The following is a 19412-nucleotide window of genomic DNA, read 5'->3' on the forward strand; positions in this document are numbered from 1 at the left end:
AAGTGTCTAAATATAGCATGAAACTGAGTATGACCGGTGTAGGAGTGATCTTTGGAGTCTTTCAGTCTCACAAAAGGTCACACAAAAATAATATGCCTGGGATTATTGTCAGAAAGAGCTGCTGAAAAGGTGAGAGCTGCTGGGAGAGAAATATCCTGTCACAGAAGTGTTAAATCAATTGTTGCCCGGGAGATCGAGTTTTGTATTAAGTAAAACATTTTGTGTGAAGAACAATCTACCATATGATATACTGGAACTAGCTGGCTTGTTTAAATCTTGTTACCGGTCACCCAAAGCTCACACTTGCACACACACACACACACACACACACACACACACACACACACACACACACACACACACACACACACACACACACACACACACACACACACATATGCTCACAAAAGCACACGCTCGCAAACACATGCACATACACATACCAGCCTGGTGACACAGGCATGCACACACACACAGACACAACCCCACCACCAGGAAACTAGCCCTTGCTTGTTTAGAGTGTGTCAGTGTATGTATGACGGTTGTTGGTTATGATTGTCCAACCAACTGCTTCTCTCTCTCTCTCATAGTCATAATCCCCATTCCCGGGCTGCTCTCAGGAGCTTTCAACGTCATGGTAGGCATACATTACAGGAAACCATTATGAATTACAAAGCCCTGCCACACGCTATGTCCCCACATATAATCATATCAGCTGGAGTAGGATGATGGACATGCTCACATGCAGAGGCTATAAAGGCTTTGACTGTCAAAAACTACTGTAGTTGTTGTTGGCTACATGCAGTGCCTTCATGCACTGCACATGTACTGCACTGACACATATATGACTGATGATTGGTTGAAAGAAATTGATAATAAGAAGACTGTGGAAGCTTTACTGTTAGATTTCAGTGCAGCCTTTGATATTATTGACCGTAACCTGATGTTGAGAAAACATATGTGTTATGGCTTTTTGACCCCTGTCATATTGTGGATTCAGAGCTATTATCTAATAGAACTCAGAGAGTTTTCTTTAATGGAAGCTTTTCTAATGTCAAACATGTAAAGTGTGGTGTACCGCAGGACAGCTCTCTAGGCCTTCTACTTTTTTCTATTTTTACCAATGACCTGCCAATGGCATTAAACAGAGCATGTGTGTCCATGTATGCTGACAATTCAACCATATACGCATCAGCAACCACAGCTAATGAAGTCACTGAAACCCTTAACAAAGAGTTGCAGTCAAGTCAGTTTTGGAATGGGTGGCCAGTAATAAACTGCTCCTGAACATCTCTAAAACTAAAAGTATTGTATTTGGTACAAATCATTCCCTAAGTTCTAGACCTCAGCTGAATCTGGTAATGAATGGTGATGAAAGTTGAGGAGACTAAATTACTTGGTGTTACTTTAAATTGTTAACTCAAAACATACAGATTCAATGGTTGAAATGATGGGGAGAGGTCTGTCCATAATAAAAAGATGCTCTGCGTTTTTGACACCACGCTCCACAAAGCAAGTCCTGCAGGCTCTAGTTTATCTTACCTTCATTATTATCCAATCATATGGTCAAGTTCTGCAAATAAAAACTTAATTAAGCTGCAGCTGGCCCAGACCAGAGTGGCAGGTCTTGCTGTTCATTGTAATCAGACGGCTAATATCAATCCTATGCATGCCGGTCTCTCTTGGCTAAGAATTGAGGAAAGACTGACTGTGTCACTTCTTGTTTTTATAAGACACATTAATGTGTTGGAAATTCCAAATTGTTTACATAGTCAACTTACACACAGCACTGACACACACACTTACCCCACCAGACATGCCACCCGAGGTCTTTTCACACTCCCTGGGTTCAGAACAAATTTAAGGAAACGTACAGTATTATACAAAGCCATAAGTGCATGGAACTCCCTTCCATCTTATACACCGCAAGTGAACAGCGAACCTGGTTTCAAAAAACAAATAAAGCAACACCCCACAGCACAACGCCTCTCCCCCATGTGACCTACTTGTTGTGTGTGTACTGACATGTTCATGTTTGTAACCCTTGTGTTTGTGTTCGGGTCTGTGGGACCCATTTTCAAAGTTTACTAAAAGAAAAATGAGACAATTAATATTTTTTTTCAACTTGAGACTCATTGGCCTTAGCTCATTTTCTGTGAAGAGCATGTAAAACAACACATATTCATTTGTCACTGAGTGCACCCCGACCCCCCCCCCCCCCCCCCCCCCACACACACACATTTATATTACATATGTGGTGTTCGGGGCCACTGAACCCGAGGGGAATAAAAGTGTGGAAAAGTGTGTGTGTAGTAAAAATGAAACAAAAAAAGTTTGCTGGGTGCCTTCCCTGTTTCTTCCTACTCCTTGGGCCTGCTGTTTCAACATAGCACTAAGAACCTGTCTGTCTCCCTGCCTTTCTGCCTGTCTCCAACTTTTCTACCACTCTTTACCCTTTGTAGTGTGTGAAACTGCACAATGTCTTACGGGAACCTGCACAATGTTATTACAATACATTATTTCGATACATTGTAAAAAAAAAAAATCAGTAGGAGTGACACAACAAATAAATAGCTTTGCATGTGTGGCTCCTTACCACAATCAATCAGTATGGCAAAAATAATCTCTGCTTAGAGGGCCTTTATTTTGCAGAGAGAGAAGCTAGTGTGGAAGGAGCGTCTTTTACTTTGGAAGATGAATCATTTTCCAAATATGAGGATCATGTCTCTGTCAATTCGAAATCTGACAGTGAGTTGGAAGAAGAGGATGAGATTGACCTTCAGACAGCCCCAGGACCAGCCCATCAGCAACCAACTCATCAGCAGGCTGCAGGAGGAGACATTTGGACGTCAAACAAATTTAAAATAGAATGGTCTTCTTGCCCAAGGAATGAGCCAACCCACATGGCTGCCAATGCGATAAGGATACAACCAGGGCCGACGCGGATATGCAGGACATAAAGTCTTCTTTTGAACTGTTCATCACAGACACCATCCAGAAAATTGTTGTGTGCTCTTCATGACTGTCTGGGTGTGTTCGGACCATTCTAGTTTGTTGGTGATGTGGACACCAAGGAACTTGAAGCTCTCAACCTGCCGCACTACAGCCCCATAGATGAGAATGGGGGCGTACTCGGTCCTCCTTTTCCTGTAGTTCACAATCATCTCTTTTGTCTTGATTGCGTTGAGGGATAGGTTGCTAATCTGGCACCACCAGCCCAGGTCTCTGACCTCCTCCCTATAGGCTGTCACGTCATTGTCGGTGATCAGGCCTACCACTGGTGTGTCGTCTGCAAACTTAATGATGGTGTTGGAGTCATGCTTGGCCATCCAGTTGTGGGTGAACAGGGAGTACATGGGGGGACTCACCACGCACCCCTGAGGGGCTCCGGTGTTGAGGATCAGCGTGGCAGATGTGTTGCTACCTACCCTCACCACTTGGGGTGGCGGCCAGTCAGGAAGTCCAGGATCCAGTTGCAGAGGGAGGTGTTCAGTCCCAGGATCCTTAGCTTCGTGATGAGGGCACTATGGTGTTGAACGCTGAGCTGTAGTCAATGAATTGCATTCTCACGTAGGTGTTCCTTTTGTCCAGGTGGGAAAGGGCAGTGTTTAGTGCAATAGAGATTGCATCATCTGTGGATCTGTTTGAGCAGTATACAAATTGGAGTGGGTCTAGGGTTTCTGGGATAATGGTGGTAATGTGAGCCATTACCAGCCTTTCAAAGCACTTCATTGCTACAGACGTGAGTGCTACAAATGTAGTCCTTTAGGCAAGTTACCTTAGTGCCCTTGGGCACAGGGACTATGGTGGTCTGCTTGAAGAAGGTTGGTATTACAGACTCAATCAGGGACATGTTAAAAATGTCAGTGAAGAAACCTGCCAATTGGTCAGCACATGCCCGGAGCACACATCCTGGTAATCCGTCTGGCCCAGCAGCGCTTTGCCTGTTGGTTCGTCTGAGGGGATAGCAGGATTTCTTATAAGCTTCCGGGTTAGAGTCCCGCTACTTGAAAGCGGCAGCTCTAACCTTTAGCTCAGTGCAGATGTTGCCTGTAATCCATGGCTTCTGGTTCGGGAATGTACGTCTGGTCACTGTGGGGACGACGTCATCAATGCACTTATTGTTGAAGCCAGAGACTGATGTGGTGTACTCCTCAATGCAATCGGAAGAATCCCGGAACATATTCCAGTCTGTGATAGCAAAACAGTCCTGTAGTTTAGCATCTGCTTCATCTGACCACTTTTTATAGACCGAGTCACTGGTGCTTCCTGCTTTAATTTTTGCTTGTAAGCAGGAATCAGGAGGATATAATTATATATGTGAGTGAGTGAGATGTGAGTAAAATTCCTGAACTAAGTGTTTTCATCATCTAGATCTAGATTGCAGCCAGTAGCCACAAGAAGAAGCGCTGCGATGTGTGTGAACCCAAGAAGGACACGAAGACACAGTACACATGCATGAAGTGCAAGAAATACATTTGCTACACACACACAGTAAAACTCTGTCCCTCATGTTGTGTGTGGACTGGCCTTAATTTGTATTCAATGGGGCCATTTCTCATTTCCATAAAATACTGTATATAAAATTTGTGCGAACATTGGGTGAATAACAAAAACATGAACACCACACACGGGTTCAATGTATGTAAATTGTAAAATCTTTTGTCTGTAATGTCTTTTTCGTTGTGTCAGACCACAGTAATACTAGCTGTCACCATTGGCGTTGACTGGCATCGGCTAATGTGGATCCTAATAAATCAAATCAAAACTTTCAGAAAGTATTCATACCCCTTGACTTTTTTCCTTATTTTGTTGTTACAGCCTGAATTCAAAATGGATAAATATTTTTTTATAGGATTTTGCCTGTGCTTAGATCTATTCCATTTATTTTTATCTCCCAAAAAACTCCCTAGTCCTTGCGGATGACAACCATACCCATAACAAGGTGCAGCCACCCCCATGCTTGAAAATATGACTAGTGGTACTCAATGTGTTGGATTTGCCCAAACATAACACTTCTGTATTCAGGACATAAAGTTCATTTCTATGCCACATTTTTTACAGTTTTATCTTAGTTCCTTATTGCAAACAGGATGCATGTTTGGGAATATTTTTATTCTGTACAGACTTTTTTTCACTCTGTCATTTAGGTTATTATTGGGGAGTAACTACTGTGTTGGTGATCCATCCTCTGTTTTCTCCTATCACAGCCATTAATTAAGCTTTGTAACTGTTTTAAAATCACTATTGGCGTCATGGTGAAATCCCTGTTTCTTTGTAGTGACTGGGTGTATTGACACACCATCAAAAGTTTAATTAATCATTTCACCTTGCTCGAAGGGATATTCAATGTCTGCTTTTTGTATTTTTAACCATCTACCAATCGGTGCCCTTCTTTGCGAGGCACTGGAAAACCTCCCTGGTCTTTGTGCTTGAATCTGTATTTGAAATTCACTGCAGGACTGAATTACCTTACAGATAATTGTATGTGTGGGGTACACAGATGAGGTAGTCATTCAAAAAGCATGTTAAACTCTGTTATTGCACACAGAGTGAGTCCTTGCAACTCATTATGTTACTTGTTAAGCAAATGTTTACTCCTGAACTTATTTAGGCTTGCCATAACAAAGAGGTTGAATATTTATTGACTCCAGACAATACAGCTTTTTATTTGTAATTCATTTGTAAACATTTCGGAATTACTTACGGAATTATGGGGTATTGTGTGTTGGCCAGTGACACAAAATCTAAATGTAATCCATTTTAAATTCAGGCCGTAAACACAACAAAATGTGGAAAAAGTCAAGGGGTGTGAATACTTTCTGAGGGTACTGTATGTTACCTTTCATTACTTTGATTTCCTGCAGTACTTAGCTTGCCAAAGGTTACATCATCATATAATATCTCCAATCAAAGTTTTTTTTTTTTTTTTTTAACTAGGCAAGTCAGTTTAAGAACAAATTCTTATTTACAATGACGGCTTACCCCGGCCAAACGCTAACCCGGACGACACCGGGTCAATTGTGGGCCTATGGGACTCCCAATCACGGCCGGTTGTGATACAGATAATTCACTCCAAATCTATATTTTTGGGTACTTTTTTCATCAGTGCACTGTTAATACTGCCCTAAAATGTTTTGCATCGCAGCAGTCAAGTTTTCAAGATATTGGATGTTCATAAAGCAAAGTGTCACCGGCCACATCATCATGATGATACAAAGTTCTGAATGTGGTTTAATTTAGAAATGACTAACTTTCTGGACGGCGTGCTCAGGTTGACTTTCCCTTGGAATCGCCCAGATACTGTTAGGATTAGTGTAGTCAGTGGACTTTTTTTCCTTTCCATCCATTAGCTTAATTCAACAGGCTGAAAGGACGCCATCTATGATCTCTATGTGATAAACTTGCAGGTAACCTTCCTTGTCCAATTGTTGCTGGATCTTTAATCCAGCCTTCAGCTCCCTTTAAATACGGTGTCTCTGTAAGAGGATTTCTGATGTTAACCCTCAGAACAATACTGCCAGCTGTCACACTCTCACAGACCCCTGGCGGCGTCACAGGCTGGGCTGAGGAGGGGCTGGATGGGCTGGTCACAGTGTGGGGATGGAGGGATAGAGGAGAGGGCTGGAACTCTGATGATTGGAGGGGAAAAGAGGGAGTGGATGCAGGCATGGGAGGCAGAGAGGGAGGGATGGGAGGGCTGGGAATAGAGGGCTGGAGGGGAGGGCTGGGTCTCTTGATGGATGGGTGGGGCAGAGCAGAAAGGGGATGGATGGAAGGGAGGGTTGGGTATGATGGGATGGGTGGAAGAGAAAGGGAGGGGATGCCTGGAAAGTGTGTTGATCTCCTTAGTCCAGCACAGATCACCAGGCAGAAAGGAGAGAGGGACGCCCATTCGGACGGTCCAAAAGTATCTTTAAACCTGGAGCGTGAAAGGAGATCAAGAATTGCCCATCTCATCCGTTCCCATTCTTCTTTTCTGTCCTCTTCTCTCTCTTTCGTTCTCGTTCCCTCTCTTTTCACCCTCTTCCATCCTGGGTTGGGTCAGTGCTTTTCTATGGGTTGCTGCTGATACAGCGTGGACTGGGAAAGACTAGGGATTTGTGATGGTTGTGGCTCTGGATGCAGTGTGGGTGAGGGTGAAGGGGGTGTGCAAACAGAATGGACTCCTCATTCTGTCTGTGTTGGCTGTGGTCATAGGATGCCTGCTGGGCTTCTTCCTACGGACTAAAAGGCTCACAGAGCAGGTCAGTCTCCTTCCTACATACTCCCAACTCCTCTATGTGATTCCTTGGTTGTATTCCATCAGCCACACCCCTCCCGCTGTCATCCCCTGGTCCAACGATGATCTACCTATAAATCCTTTCCTATACCCTACCCAATAAACCCTTTCCTATATCCTCCCTATAAACTATTTCCTATACCCTACCTATGAACCCCTTCCTATACCATACCTATAAACCCTTCTTTGCTATACCCTACCTATGAACCTGTGGAAGTAATACTAAACCCAGCGACTCCACATTCCCCCCCGTGTGATGCCATGGTCCAACATGTGCTGTTATCTACAGTATAAAACCTATACTCTACCCTTCCCACAAACCTGTCAATGTACACCCAAATCACTGGTCCAAAAGGCCAAAATACTATTTGTTGTGTGCCCACCTCCTAACCTTGTGTGGTTGTGTTCCTCTATCCCAAAATAAGGTCCTATCTATGTAGACTCCCATCATTCCCCACCCTGGCTCAATAGCTTCATAGTACGACAAGGTGTAGGGTGAGGAGTGGGTTGCCAAATCCAGGTCTAACTTACATGTACAGCTTTATTGAAACACCTACTCTGACCTTTGATAAGCTGACTGGATCACTGACACCACCCCATCCATAATATTAACCTTTATTTATCCAGTCTAGTCTCATCTAGAGTTCTCTTTTTCTACTGAGAATCTCTTTTTCAAGAGAGACCTGGTCCAATATTAGTCAGTATAAAAAGGTGGAGGTGGCCTTCCGTGCACTATTGTCTTCTGACAGAACCGTACGTTACATCTCAAAGCAGATGTGACACTTGCCCCCCACCCCTGATCACAGCTTCCCCAAGGAGAAGGTCCAGGTCCCATACGCATGAGGGCCGGCGGCTTTCTCTCCCACCTCAGTGTTTATCCCCCTCACCCCCTGTGAGTAAAGCTATATCATATTCTGGAATAGGGCTTAAATATAGCAGGATAGTCCTTCACTCTGACTATGGAGGATTATCATCCAATCAAACAAATGCTTTCCTCCTATCCCTCCGTCGTAACTACAATAACCAAAAGTACCTTTTGTTTATTTATTTAACCTTTATTTATCCAGGCGAGTCAATAAAGAACAAATTTGTATTTACAATGAAGGCCTGAAAACCTCTTAGCCTCTACATATTGAAAGACAAGTTGGAGATTGGAGATTGCTGGAGGCCTCTGACTGTGATTAGTAATTTTGTTGGTTGAGTTGAGTTGGGGGCTGGGGACTGTTATTTTTTACTTGATTCTGAAGGTAGCTAGCTACCTACAGTTATTATGTGTAATCAGTGGACTATACTATCTGCAATGTACATTAGCCAAAAGTGCCTCTTAGCCTCTCCATTTTGAAAGACATGTTGGAAATATAGAGTGAAGAAGGCCTCTGTGATGTCTGATAAATTACAGTGGGCTTTAGGCTGGAAATGTTGGTTGACTTGAGTTGAGGGCTGGGAGCTGTTTGCATTAGTTTTGAAAGTAGATACCTAGATATAATTATTATTTGTAATAAGTGTTTTTTACAGTGTCTCTAGATGTACATTTCTGACATGTTGGAGATAGATGAAGGCTCCTGAGGTTTCATGTAAATTAAAGTGGGCTTTTAGTCCTTTTGGTTGTTGAGTTGACGGCTGGGGGAGATACAGTGACATGACTGTGAACAGGTTAGATGGGTTGAGTGGGCTGTACTTATGTTGGTGGTTGAGTAGAGTTGGGGGCTGGAGATGGACATAGAGATGGAGAGATGGAGAGGAGAAGAAGGGCAATGAGAGGAACAAGCTAACATGTAACCATAAAGAGGTGAAATGGGCCCTGTCATTAGAGGGATGAAGAAATTAGAGTGGGCTTTGATTTAGTCATGCTGGTGCTTTATTTATTAAAAAGTATGGGGGCTGGAGGTGTGCCAAATCCTCTTCAATTTGCAGTGAAGGTTACACAGTCCCACACCACAAAGAGAAAAGGGGAGAGAGAGAGAAAGAAAGAGAGAAAGAGAGAGAGAGAAAGAAAGAGAAAGAGAAAGAGAAAGAGAGAAAGAAATATAATTAAAAAGAGAACGAGAGAGAGAAAGTGGAAGAGAGACTTAATGTACTGTTGAGTATGAGGCTAAATAGACTGCTTATGGTTTATTATTATTCTGCTGTTCAATGCTGATGAAATCTCTTAGAGCCTGCTACATTGGCATTAGTGTCTTCACTGCACATCCTAACGGAACCCAAACCGGCTGCGCGCGTGCGCCATCGTGCGCTATCGTGCATAAATGTATTTTGTCCCCCTACACCAAACGCGATCACGACACGCAGGTTAAAATATCAAAACAAACTCTGAACCAATGACATTAATTTGGGGACAGGTCGAAAAGCATTAAACATGTATGGCAATTTAGCTAGTTAGTTTGCACTTGCTAGCTAATTTGTCCTATTTAGGTAGCTTGCTGTTGCTAGCTAATTTGTCCTGGGATATAAACATTGAGTTGTTATTTTACCTGAACTGCACAAGGTCTTCTACTCCGACAATTAATCCACACATAAAACGGCCAACCGAATCATTTCTAGTCATCTCTCCTCCTTCCAGGCTTTTTCATCTTTGAAATTATATGGTGATTGGCATCTACACTTTTACCACGACAACCGGCAAAACATTTAGTCTTTCAATCACCCACGTGGGTATAACCAATTAGGAGATGGCACGTGGGTACCTGCTTCTATAAACCAATGAGGAGATGGGAGAGGCAGGACTTTCAGCGCGATCTGCGTCAGAAATAGAAAGGAGTTCTATTGGCAACGCAGACGCTCGTTGGTGCGCGCGAGCAGTGTGGGGGCAATAATTGAATAACATAGATTTCTAAATTTATTTTGCGACGCTCGCTCACGCGACGTGTCCGGTCTGGTCAGCATGTTAAGGTATTGTAATATATCAATATGATCCTATTCATATTCTCTCCAATAGCCCCCACTTCTCACAGTTCAGTGGTTTAAGGACCCTGGCTGTGTTACCTGAAGGTTAGTGCTATCTGGGATCCTTGGGACATCCCTACCCTAAAACCTAACCTTAACCCCTACCCTTATCTTAATCTTATCCATAACCATAACCTTTACCTAACCCTAACCCTAACCTTAACCATTACCTTAACCATTTTAAATTTCAATGGGGTATGGACGTCCCAAGAATTTGGGATTTGCAAGGACCATTACCTGAATGCCCAGCCTCCACTTCACCTACATATAAATGAAGAGAGATTACAAAATAACCCTAATGAACCATGCACATTGCTTTTAATCAGTATCTGATTCAGTATCTGATTCAATAAGATGGTTGTTCACACACCCTGTGTTGCTGCAGGTGCTCGAATCCCCTGGTTCAACGAGTGATGATCTACCTAAACTCAGCAACAACAAAAAAATATCCTCTCACTGTCAACTGCGTTTATTTTCAGCAAACTTAACATGTGTAAATATTTGTATGAACATAACAAGACTCAACAACTGAGACATAAACTGAACAAGTTTCCCAGACATGTGACTAACAGAAATGGAATAATGTGTCCCTGAACAAAGGGGGGGTCAAAATCAAAAGTAACAGTCAGTATCTGGTGTGGCCACCAGCTGCTTTAAGTAATGCAGTGCATCTCCTCCTCATGAACTGCACCAGATTTGCCAGTTCTTGCTGTGAGATGTTACCCCACCCTTCCACCAAGGCACCTGCAAGTTCCCTGACATTTCTGGGGGGGAATGGCCCTAGCCCTCATCCTCCGATCCAACAGGTCCCAGACGTGCTCAATGGGATTGAGATCCGGGCTCTTCGATAGCCATGGCAGAACACTGACATTCCTGTCTTGCAGGAAATGACGCACAGAAGGAGCAGTATGGCTGGTGGCATTGTCATGCTGGAGGGTCATGTCAGGATGAGCCTGCAGGAAGGGTACCACATGAGGGAGGAGGATGTCGTCCCTGTAACGCACAGCGTCGAGATTGCCTACAATGACAACAAGCTCAGTCCAATGATGCTGTGACACACAGCCCCAGACCATGACGGACCCTCCACCTCCAAATCGATTCCGCTCCCGAGTACAGGCCTCAGTGTAACGCTCATTCCTTTGACGATAAATGTGAATCCCGACCATCACCCCTGGTGAGACAAAACTGCGACTTGTCAGTGAAGAGCACTTTTTGCCAGTCCTGTCTGGTCCAGCGACGGTGGGTTTGTGCCCATAGGCAACGTTGTTGCCGGTGATGTCTGGTGAGGACCTGTCTTACAACAGGCCTACAAGCCCTCAGTCCAGGATCTCTCAGCCTATTGCGGACAGTCTGAGCACTGATGGAGCAGGCTATTGTTATTTTACTGCTGCTCTTTAATAATTTGTTATTTTTATCTCTTACGTTGTTTAGGTATTTTCTTAAAACCGCATTATTGGTTAAGGGCTTGTAAGTAAGCATTTGACTGTAAAGGTCTACTACACCTGTTGTATTCAGCGCATGTGAAAAATAACATTTGATTTGATTTGATTCCGAATAGTGATCTTAGACGTGATGACGGGCGCAGTGGGAGAAATGGTTGAGGATAGAAGAGGAGGGATCGGGCAGGCAGACAGCAGACTTGGCTCAGACCCAGTTTGTCTGGATATTTACACCAGGGGAACCAAAGGGTGCTACTGCTGCCAAGTCTGTCCAATCCTATCAGGCAGGATGGCCTGAGGTGTAGAGGAAGGGCACATGAGATCAGTGGAGTGAGTTGGGGGTTTTCATGCAGTAGCTATATCTGGGATGAATGTGACTATAACACAATTACTTAATTGATGCTCAAGCTTTCCTCAACTATACACCCTTTTCAGTTCCATGTAGAACCCTTTTTGGTTCCATGTACTATAGAACACTTTACACAGAGGGTTCTACATGGAACCCAAAAGGGGTCTACATGGAGCCCAAAAGTGTTCTCCAAAGGGTTATCCTATGGGGACAGCTGAAGAACCCTTTAAGGACTCAAGAGTATTCAAGTGTAGAAGTGATCGTTGCAATTCATCAGAGTCAGCATGGGGGGAATGCACTGCCACTCACTGAGACACAGGGTCAGCAGTTTGGGACCATAGTTATGGAACTCTTATTAATAGACAATAATCTTGCATAGCCTACCATTACAATCAGTAACAGTTTATAATCATGGCCAACCTCTTTAGCAGTGTTAGAGTACTTTCATGAACAGCAAAGTGAATGACTATTTGGTAACACTTCCCTTGACACCCAGCATCATAACGTGTTATGACACAGTCATAACCATGTCTTAATATGTCATAACATAACATAATATATATTTTTATTTTATTTAACTAGGCAAGTCAGTTGAGAACAAATTCTTATTTACAATGACGGCCTACCCCGGCCGAACCCTAACCCGGACGACGGTGGGCCAATTGTGCGCCGCACTATGGGACTCCCAATCACGGCCGGTTGTGATACAGCCTGGAATCGAACCAGGGTCTGTAGTGACGCCTCTAGCACTGAGATGCACTGCCTTAGAGCTCTACGCCACTAATATGGTCCAAACACTGTCATGACACATATATTTAAACCTGTTGTGACATATATTGCATTACGTTATGGCTGATTATGACACCTACATAAGAGTGTCAAAACCCACATAACCTACCACACAAGGCAAGACATTCCATTCCACTATAGCATACTTGTCAACAGTATGTATATGTTATATGACATTTTTCTGAAATATACCATATTAAATGATACCTAACCCAATGCTCTGTTGCTGATGACTGGGATGAATGCAGGAGCAGATAGACAAGACAAAATCTTTTTGACTGACGTCTTACATAAACATATATTTCTTAGTCCAAGTAAAGTGTCACAGGATGGTCATAATGCTTCTTGACAGTGTCATAAAGTGTATTTTCTTAGTCCAAGTAAAGTGACACATGATGGTCATAATGCTTCTTGACAATGTCATAAAGTGTATTTTCTTAGTCCAAGTAAAGTGACACAGGATGGTCATAATGCTTCTTGACAGTGTCATAAAGTGTATTTTCTTAGTCCAAGTAAAGTGACACAGGATGGTCATAATGCTTCTTGACAGTGTCATAAAGTGTATTTTCTTAGTCCAAGTAAAGTGACACAGGATGGTCATAATGCTTTTTGACAGTGTCGTAAAGTGTATTTCATGCAAGTTATTTAAAATATGATGGGAAAAAAACATGATTGCAAAGAATTCATTACAACAATAGCAAAGGACTTAAGAAACAAACTTTCAAACAAAAGGAAACTTCTTCGCAGGCAAAAAATAAATTTGAATAAATGGGGGTTTTGACACTCTTATGTAGGTGTCATAACCAGCCATAAAATATAGCAATATATGTCACTCCAGGTGTATATATATATATATATATATGGGTCATGACAGTGTTTTGACCATATTATGACAGGTTATGACAAATGCCAGCTGTTATGACATATTATGACATGGCTATGACCGTGTCATAATGTGTTATGAGACTAGGTGTCAAGTAAAGTGTTACCGACTATTTCTGGACCATGCGGTAATGGCTATGTGCTTGCTGTGCCAATGAATAGTGGCAGACTAGCAGGCGGTGCCAACAACTGTGTTTAGGGGTAGTTTAAATACGGAGAGGTCTGTTGAAGTTTGTTCTTGTTTAGACCCCGACTGGCTTGGGTTTAAAAGCTGCTTTGGGGCTAAACTTTTTTTTTTGAATTGTCTTTGAGCGTCTGCCCTCACAACAGGGACAGGTGCATGGAGTGAAAGTCTCTGCTGGTTGTTAGTTCTCCTTGAGAGTTTATTGATAGAACAGGATAATGTACTGTAATGACTGGAGTAGAGTAGCAGGGTTTACAGAGGTCTCCTTAATATCATTATCAGAGATCTGACACCCGGATGTTGTACTTGTCTCTTCTCTCTTCTTTATGGTCTAAAATTCCATCAAAGTTTATTCCACAGGTGGAGAGAGTCTAAATAACTTTGTGTAAAAGCATGAAGACTAAAATTCAGAATTCAACATGGTGTAAATGTAGTAATCAACAATATATCATGGCATAAAATATTTCCATAATCTGAGAATTTACTGTGGAGTGAGGAAGCTTAATAGTCATGACACATCACATTTGTCCGATTTCAGCCAAGAACAGAATGAAATACAACACAAATATGTTTAGCTTCTTGCATGCAAACTGATCCGTAAGCAGAACTGTGTTCAATAACACACTGCTTAGCCAACACACGTTCTCCTCTCTACACTGAGTCTAAAGGGCTCTCCACAGTGATTTCACAGTCTACACGAACGGAGCTCCGTTTGCATCGTGTTGCAAAAATTCAGTAGCACAAAAGTTCGTAGACCTACGTAGAGAGCTATACAAACGAGCCTCCGTCAGATCCGTTGCAGATCCGTTGCAGATCCGTTGCATAGACTGTGTAGAGCCTTTAAGGTACATACTGTAGATAATCCCTTTCTATAGGGATTCAGCATCATTTGTAAACAGGCTCAGAATCAGAACTCAGAACACAAACATGAAAGTTGTACACTCTTCCCCTCTTGCCTTGCAGTGTTAAGTAATAGGTCTTTGGAATCAGGAATAGGAATCTGAACTAACATGATGCACACATTGAGCAAGAAGCAAGTTCAGCAAGTTCAAATAAGGCAGATGTATTATTTTTGTGTTAGAGAGGGATCTGTGAGCTGCAGAGGACAAGACAGACAGAAGGAGGTTAAAACGGAGTTCATTTTTAATTGATGACATGTTATTGCAATAACCCATGTCAACTTAATATGTGAGGTCAACAGTCAATGGCAAAGTGTAAGTACTGACGTCTGTTTCCTTGTAAAAGACAGTAACAAATATGCTTTTTATTGTTATATAGTCACAAATGTTGTCAAAGTAACACAATGGCAAAACACTTGTTGCCTACAGTAACCACGTTTCCATCCACAGTTTTACCTTGAGGAAAGTTCTACCATATAAAAAAAAACAATCATAACAGCTGTGATGGAAACAGAAAGTTTCAGTGCAATTGGTGGGAACATGGTGGGAATTTTTTGTGTCTGTAAAATTCCTTATGTGAGAAATGGCGGTGGAAACGTCATTATGCGCAAATGTTTATTAAATAACCGTCATATCGAAGTAAAGTTGGAGTCACACAGTGACATGGTGTGTGGTCCTCCCACTAGGACTCGGGAAAGCATGCAGTTTATTCGTCTACAGAATGAAGAAATGATGATGCTCCTTTCCAATAAATATGGAAGGTCTGATTCTGGTGACATGATGATCGATGCTCGACTGCCGTTTGACAAATAAACACATTCTCTCTCTTCTTCAAAATAATCTCATCATGTAGACTAACCTACCCAAACAGTCTACCCGCACTATATCTGCGAGCTGTTGACTCGAGCGGTCGTGCCAGAGTAGGCACATTTGCTATTTACCGGAAACGTTTTTGTGATAAAACTTTCAGTAGAGTTGAAAATTAGATGGAAACACATTGAACTTTAGATATTTTTTTCGGTACATGAAAACTTAAGTGAATGAGTACAACTTGTGTGCACTACGTCATCACGCACTGATTTTTATCCGCAACAAGTCCGTTTGGTGTAAGCACTGGTGGGAAAATGTACATATTTTCTTTATATGCTGATTTTAGAATATTAGCATGAAAATCTGTCACCAATTGGGATGGAAACCTAGCTAATGTACAGTATGTCATACGTTGCTCGATGCAAACTCAAAAGAAGGAGAGTTGAGTGCAAGGTGACCGTGACACTAGCAAAGTACTCTGATTCAATATCAAATTGAGATGGAAAAGTCCATTGTATGAAAAAGCATACAATGTATTAAATAATCCATATCTACACTTTGGGCTTGTTGCTTTGAAGAGATGGAGGATTTTACAACCACACCAGCTACAGTAAAAGCTGTACCTCCAGTCGAAATAGTTGTTTATTCATTGTTCTTGCAAAGTGTTGATGATTACTGCAGAGCTTTACAGATCACCTTACACGGGACTGGGTGCCAGAGTTTCTGTTTAGCCCACTTGTCACTATCTTGCCAAAAAGGCAATGATGAATGTTGCTGTATACAGTCAGGTACCCACAGATGAATGGTTGGTGTACTGAATCAACAAGCTCTCACAGTCTCACGTCAGAATTAGACGTTCATCCATGTTTCTGAAACGTCAGATTTCAAAGTTGTTCCAAACATCAAATTTCAAAGTGTTTAAGGTTAAATGTAGGCACTAAGTCTGAATTTTTAAGGTTAGGGTTATATTTAGGATTTAACTCCAAATGGTTGAGATAAGGGTTAAGGTTTAGGATAGGCTTAAAACAAAAATCTCAAAAACAACTTTCCATCGCTGGTATCGAACTTGCAACCTTTGGCACCAGAAGCAGATGTTTCCCTAACAACAAAAACCTATAAAACAACTTTCTATCGTTGGATTTGAACTTGCAACCTTTGGCACCAGAAGCAGATGTTTCCCTAACAACAAAAGCCTATAAAACAACTTTCTATCGTTGGATTTGAACTTGCAACCTTTGGCACCAGAAGCAGATGTTTCCCTAACAACAAAAACCTATAAAACAACTTTCTATCGTTGGATTTGAACTTGCAACCTTTGGCACCAAAAATCTCAAAAACAACTTTCTATTGGTGGATTCAAACTTGCAACATTTCGCAACCTGTTTAACATCCTCAGACATCTAATGCAGACTGACTTATATCAAGGTGACCTGGCTGGAATCCAGGGGGTTTGGATGCCCTGGGAGGCGATGGCAGTGGGTTAGGGATGTTGTTTTTCAAGCTGTTCTGGCTCTCCTTGTTGTGTCACTTGGCTGTTAAAAACGAGTATCTCTTAAATGGACCTTTGGCAGCAGCTGCAGCAGCTGCCCCTCGTGCCACACACACACACACACACACACACACACACACACACACACACACACACACACACACACACACACACACACATAAACACGACACACACACACACATATACACACAAACAAACACCCTCTCAGATACACATCCGCTGGCCATACGCAAGTGCTGATCCTGCTCTTAAACTGCAAACTAAGCTCTCTCGGCCTAATGCAGAGCAGAAAAGCTCTTTAGCTGTCATTATCATGTACCATCCTCTCTCTCCATCGCTCTCTTCCACTCCTATATGTGTCTCTACTCCACTTTCTCTATAGACCTTTTCTAGGTCTGTCTTCCTCTCACTCTGCCTCTATCAACCTCTCTGTCTCTCACTCTGCCTCTCTCCACTTCTCTGACTCTCTCACTCTGCCTCTCTCCACCTCTCTCTCACTCTGGCTCTCTCACTCTGCCTCTATCCACCTCTCTGTCTCTCACTCTGCCTCTATCCACCCTTCTCTCTCATTCTGTCTCTATCCACATCTCTCTCTCACTCTGCCTCTATCCACGTCTCCATCTCTCACTCTGCCTCTCTACACCTCTTTGTCTCTCACTCTGCCTCTCTCCACCTCTCCGTCTCTCACTCTGCCTCTCTCCACCTCTCTCTCTCACTCTGCCTCTCTCCACCTCTCTCTCTCACTCTGCCTCTCTCCTCCTCTCTCACTCTGTCTCTCTCTCACTCTGCCTCTATCCACCTCTCTGTCTCTTATATTGCCTCTATCCACCTTTCTCTTTCTGGTATTTCACCCAGTAGACATGGGAGTTATTCAAAATTAGATTTGTTTTCGATTTCTTTGTGGATCTGTGTAATCTGAGGGAAATATGTGTCTCTAATATGGTCATACATTTGGCAGGAGATTAGGAAGTGCCGCTCAGTTTCCACCTCATTTTGTGGGCTGTGTGCACATAACCTGTCTTCTCTTGAGAGCCAGGTCTGCCTTCAGTGGCCTTTCTCAATAGCAAGGCCATGCCCACTGAGTCTGTACATAGTCAAAGCTTTCCTTAATTTTGGGTCAGTCACAGTGGTCAGGTATTCTGCCACTGTGTACTCTCTGTTTAGGGCCAAATAGCATCCTAGTTTTCTCCATTTCTTTGTTAATTCTTTCCAATGTGTCAAGTAGTTATCTTTTTGTTTTCTCATGATTTGGTTGGGTCTAAATGTGTTGCTGTCTTGGGGCTCTGTGGGGACTCTTCTCAAGGTTCATCTCTCTGGAGGTGATGGCTTTGTTATGGAAGGTTTGGGAATCAAATCAAAGTTTACTAGTCACGTGCACCGAATACAACAGGTGTAGACCTTACAGTTAAATGCTTACTTACAGGCTCTAACCAATAGTGCCAAAAAGGTATTAGCTAAACAATAGGTAAGTAAAGAAATTAAACAACAGTAAAAAGACAGGCTATATACAGTAGCGAGGCTATAAAACTAGCGAGGCTACGTACAGACACCGGTTAGTCGGGCTGATTGAGGTAGTATGTACATGTAGATATGGTTAAAGTGACTATGCATATATGTTGAACAGAGAGTAGCAGTAGCGTAAAAGAGGGGTTGGCGGGTGGCGGGTGGCGGGACACAATGCAGATAGCCCGGTTAGACAATGTACGGGAGCACTGGTTGGTCGGCCCAATTGAGGTAGTATGTACATGAATGTATAGTTAAAGTGACTATGCATATATGATAAACAGAGAGTAGCAGCAGCGTAAAAAAAGGGGTTGGGGGGGCACACAATGCAACTAGTCCGGGTAGCCATTTGATGACCTGTTCAGGAGTCTTATGGCTTGGGGGTAAAAACTGTTGAGAAGCCTTTTTGTCCTAGATATGGCACTCCGGTATCGCTTGCCATGCGGTAGTAGAGAGAACAGTCTATGACTGGGGTGGCTGCGGTCTTTGACAATTTTTAGGGCCTTCCTCTGACACCGCCTGGTGTAGAGGTCCTGGATGGCAGGCAGCTTAGCCCCAGTGATGTACTGGGCCGTACGCACTACCCTCTGTAGTGCCTTGCGGTCGGAGGCCGAGCAATTGCCGTACCAGGCGGTGATGCAACCGGTCAGGATGCTCTCGATGTTGCAGCTGTAGAACCTTTTGAGGATCTCAGGACCCATGCCAAATCTTTTTAGTTTCCTGAGGGGGAATAGGCTTTGTCGTGCCCTCCACGACTGTCTTGGTGTGTTTGGACCATTCTAGTTTGTTGTTGATGTGGACACCAAGGAACTTGAAGCTCTC

The 19412-nt window shown here is 42.9% G+C and overlaps 1 protein-coding gene across 1 annotated transcript in view; it reads left to right on the forward strand.

The window, feature by feature from the left end:
• The first annotated feature begins 601 nt into the window (after positions 1-601).
• Positions 602-19412, forward strand: part of slc1a7b (solute carrier family 1 member 7b) — a 104939-nt gene continuing 86128 nt past the window's right edge. Inside the window, exon 1 of the mRNA XM_039002780.1 lies at positions 602-637. Coding sequence (XP_038858708.1) covers positions 635-637 — 3 coding nt within the window. The 5' untranslated portion in view covers positions 602-634. The remainder of the gene's footprint in view (positions 638-19412) is intronic.

The sequence above is a fragment of the Salvelinus namaycush genome, chromosome 10 (genome assembly GCF_016432855.1).
Source record: "Salvelinus namaycush isolate Seneca chromosome 10, SaNama_1.0, whole genome shotgun sequence".
NCBI lineage: Eukaryota > Metazoa > Chordata > Actinopteri > Salmoniformes > Salmonidae > Salvelinus > Salvelinus namaycush.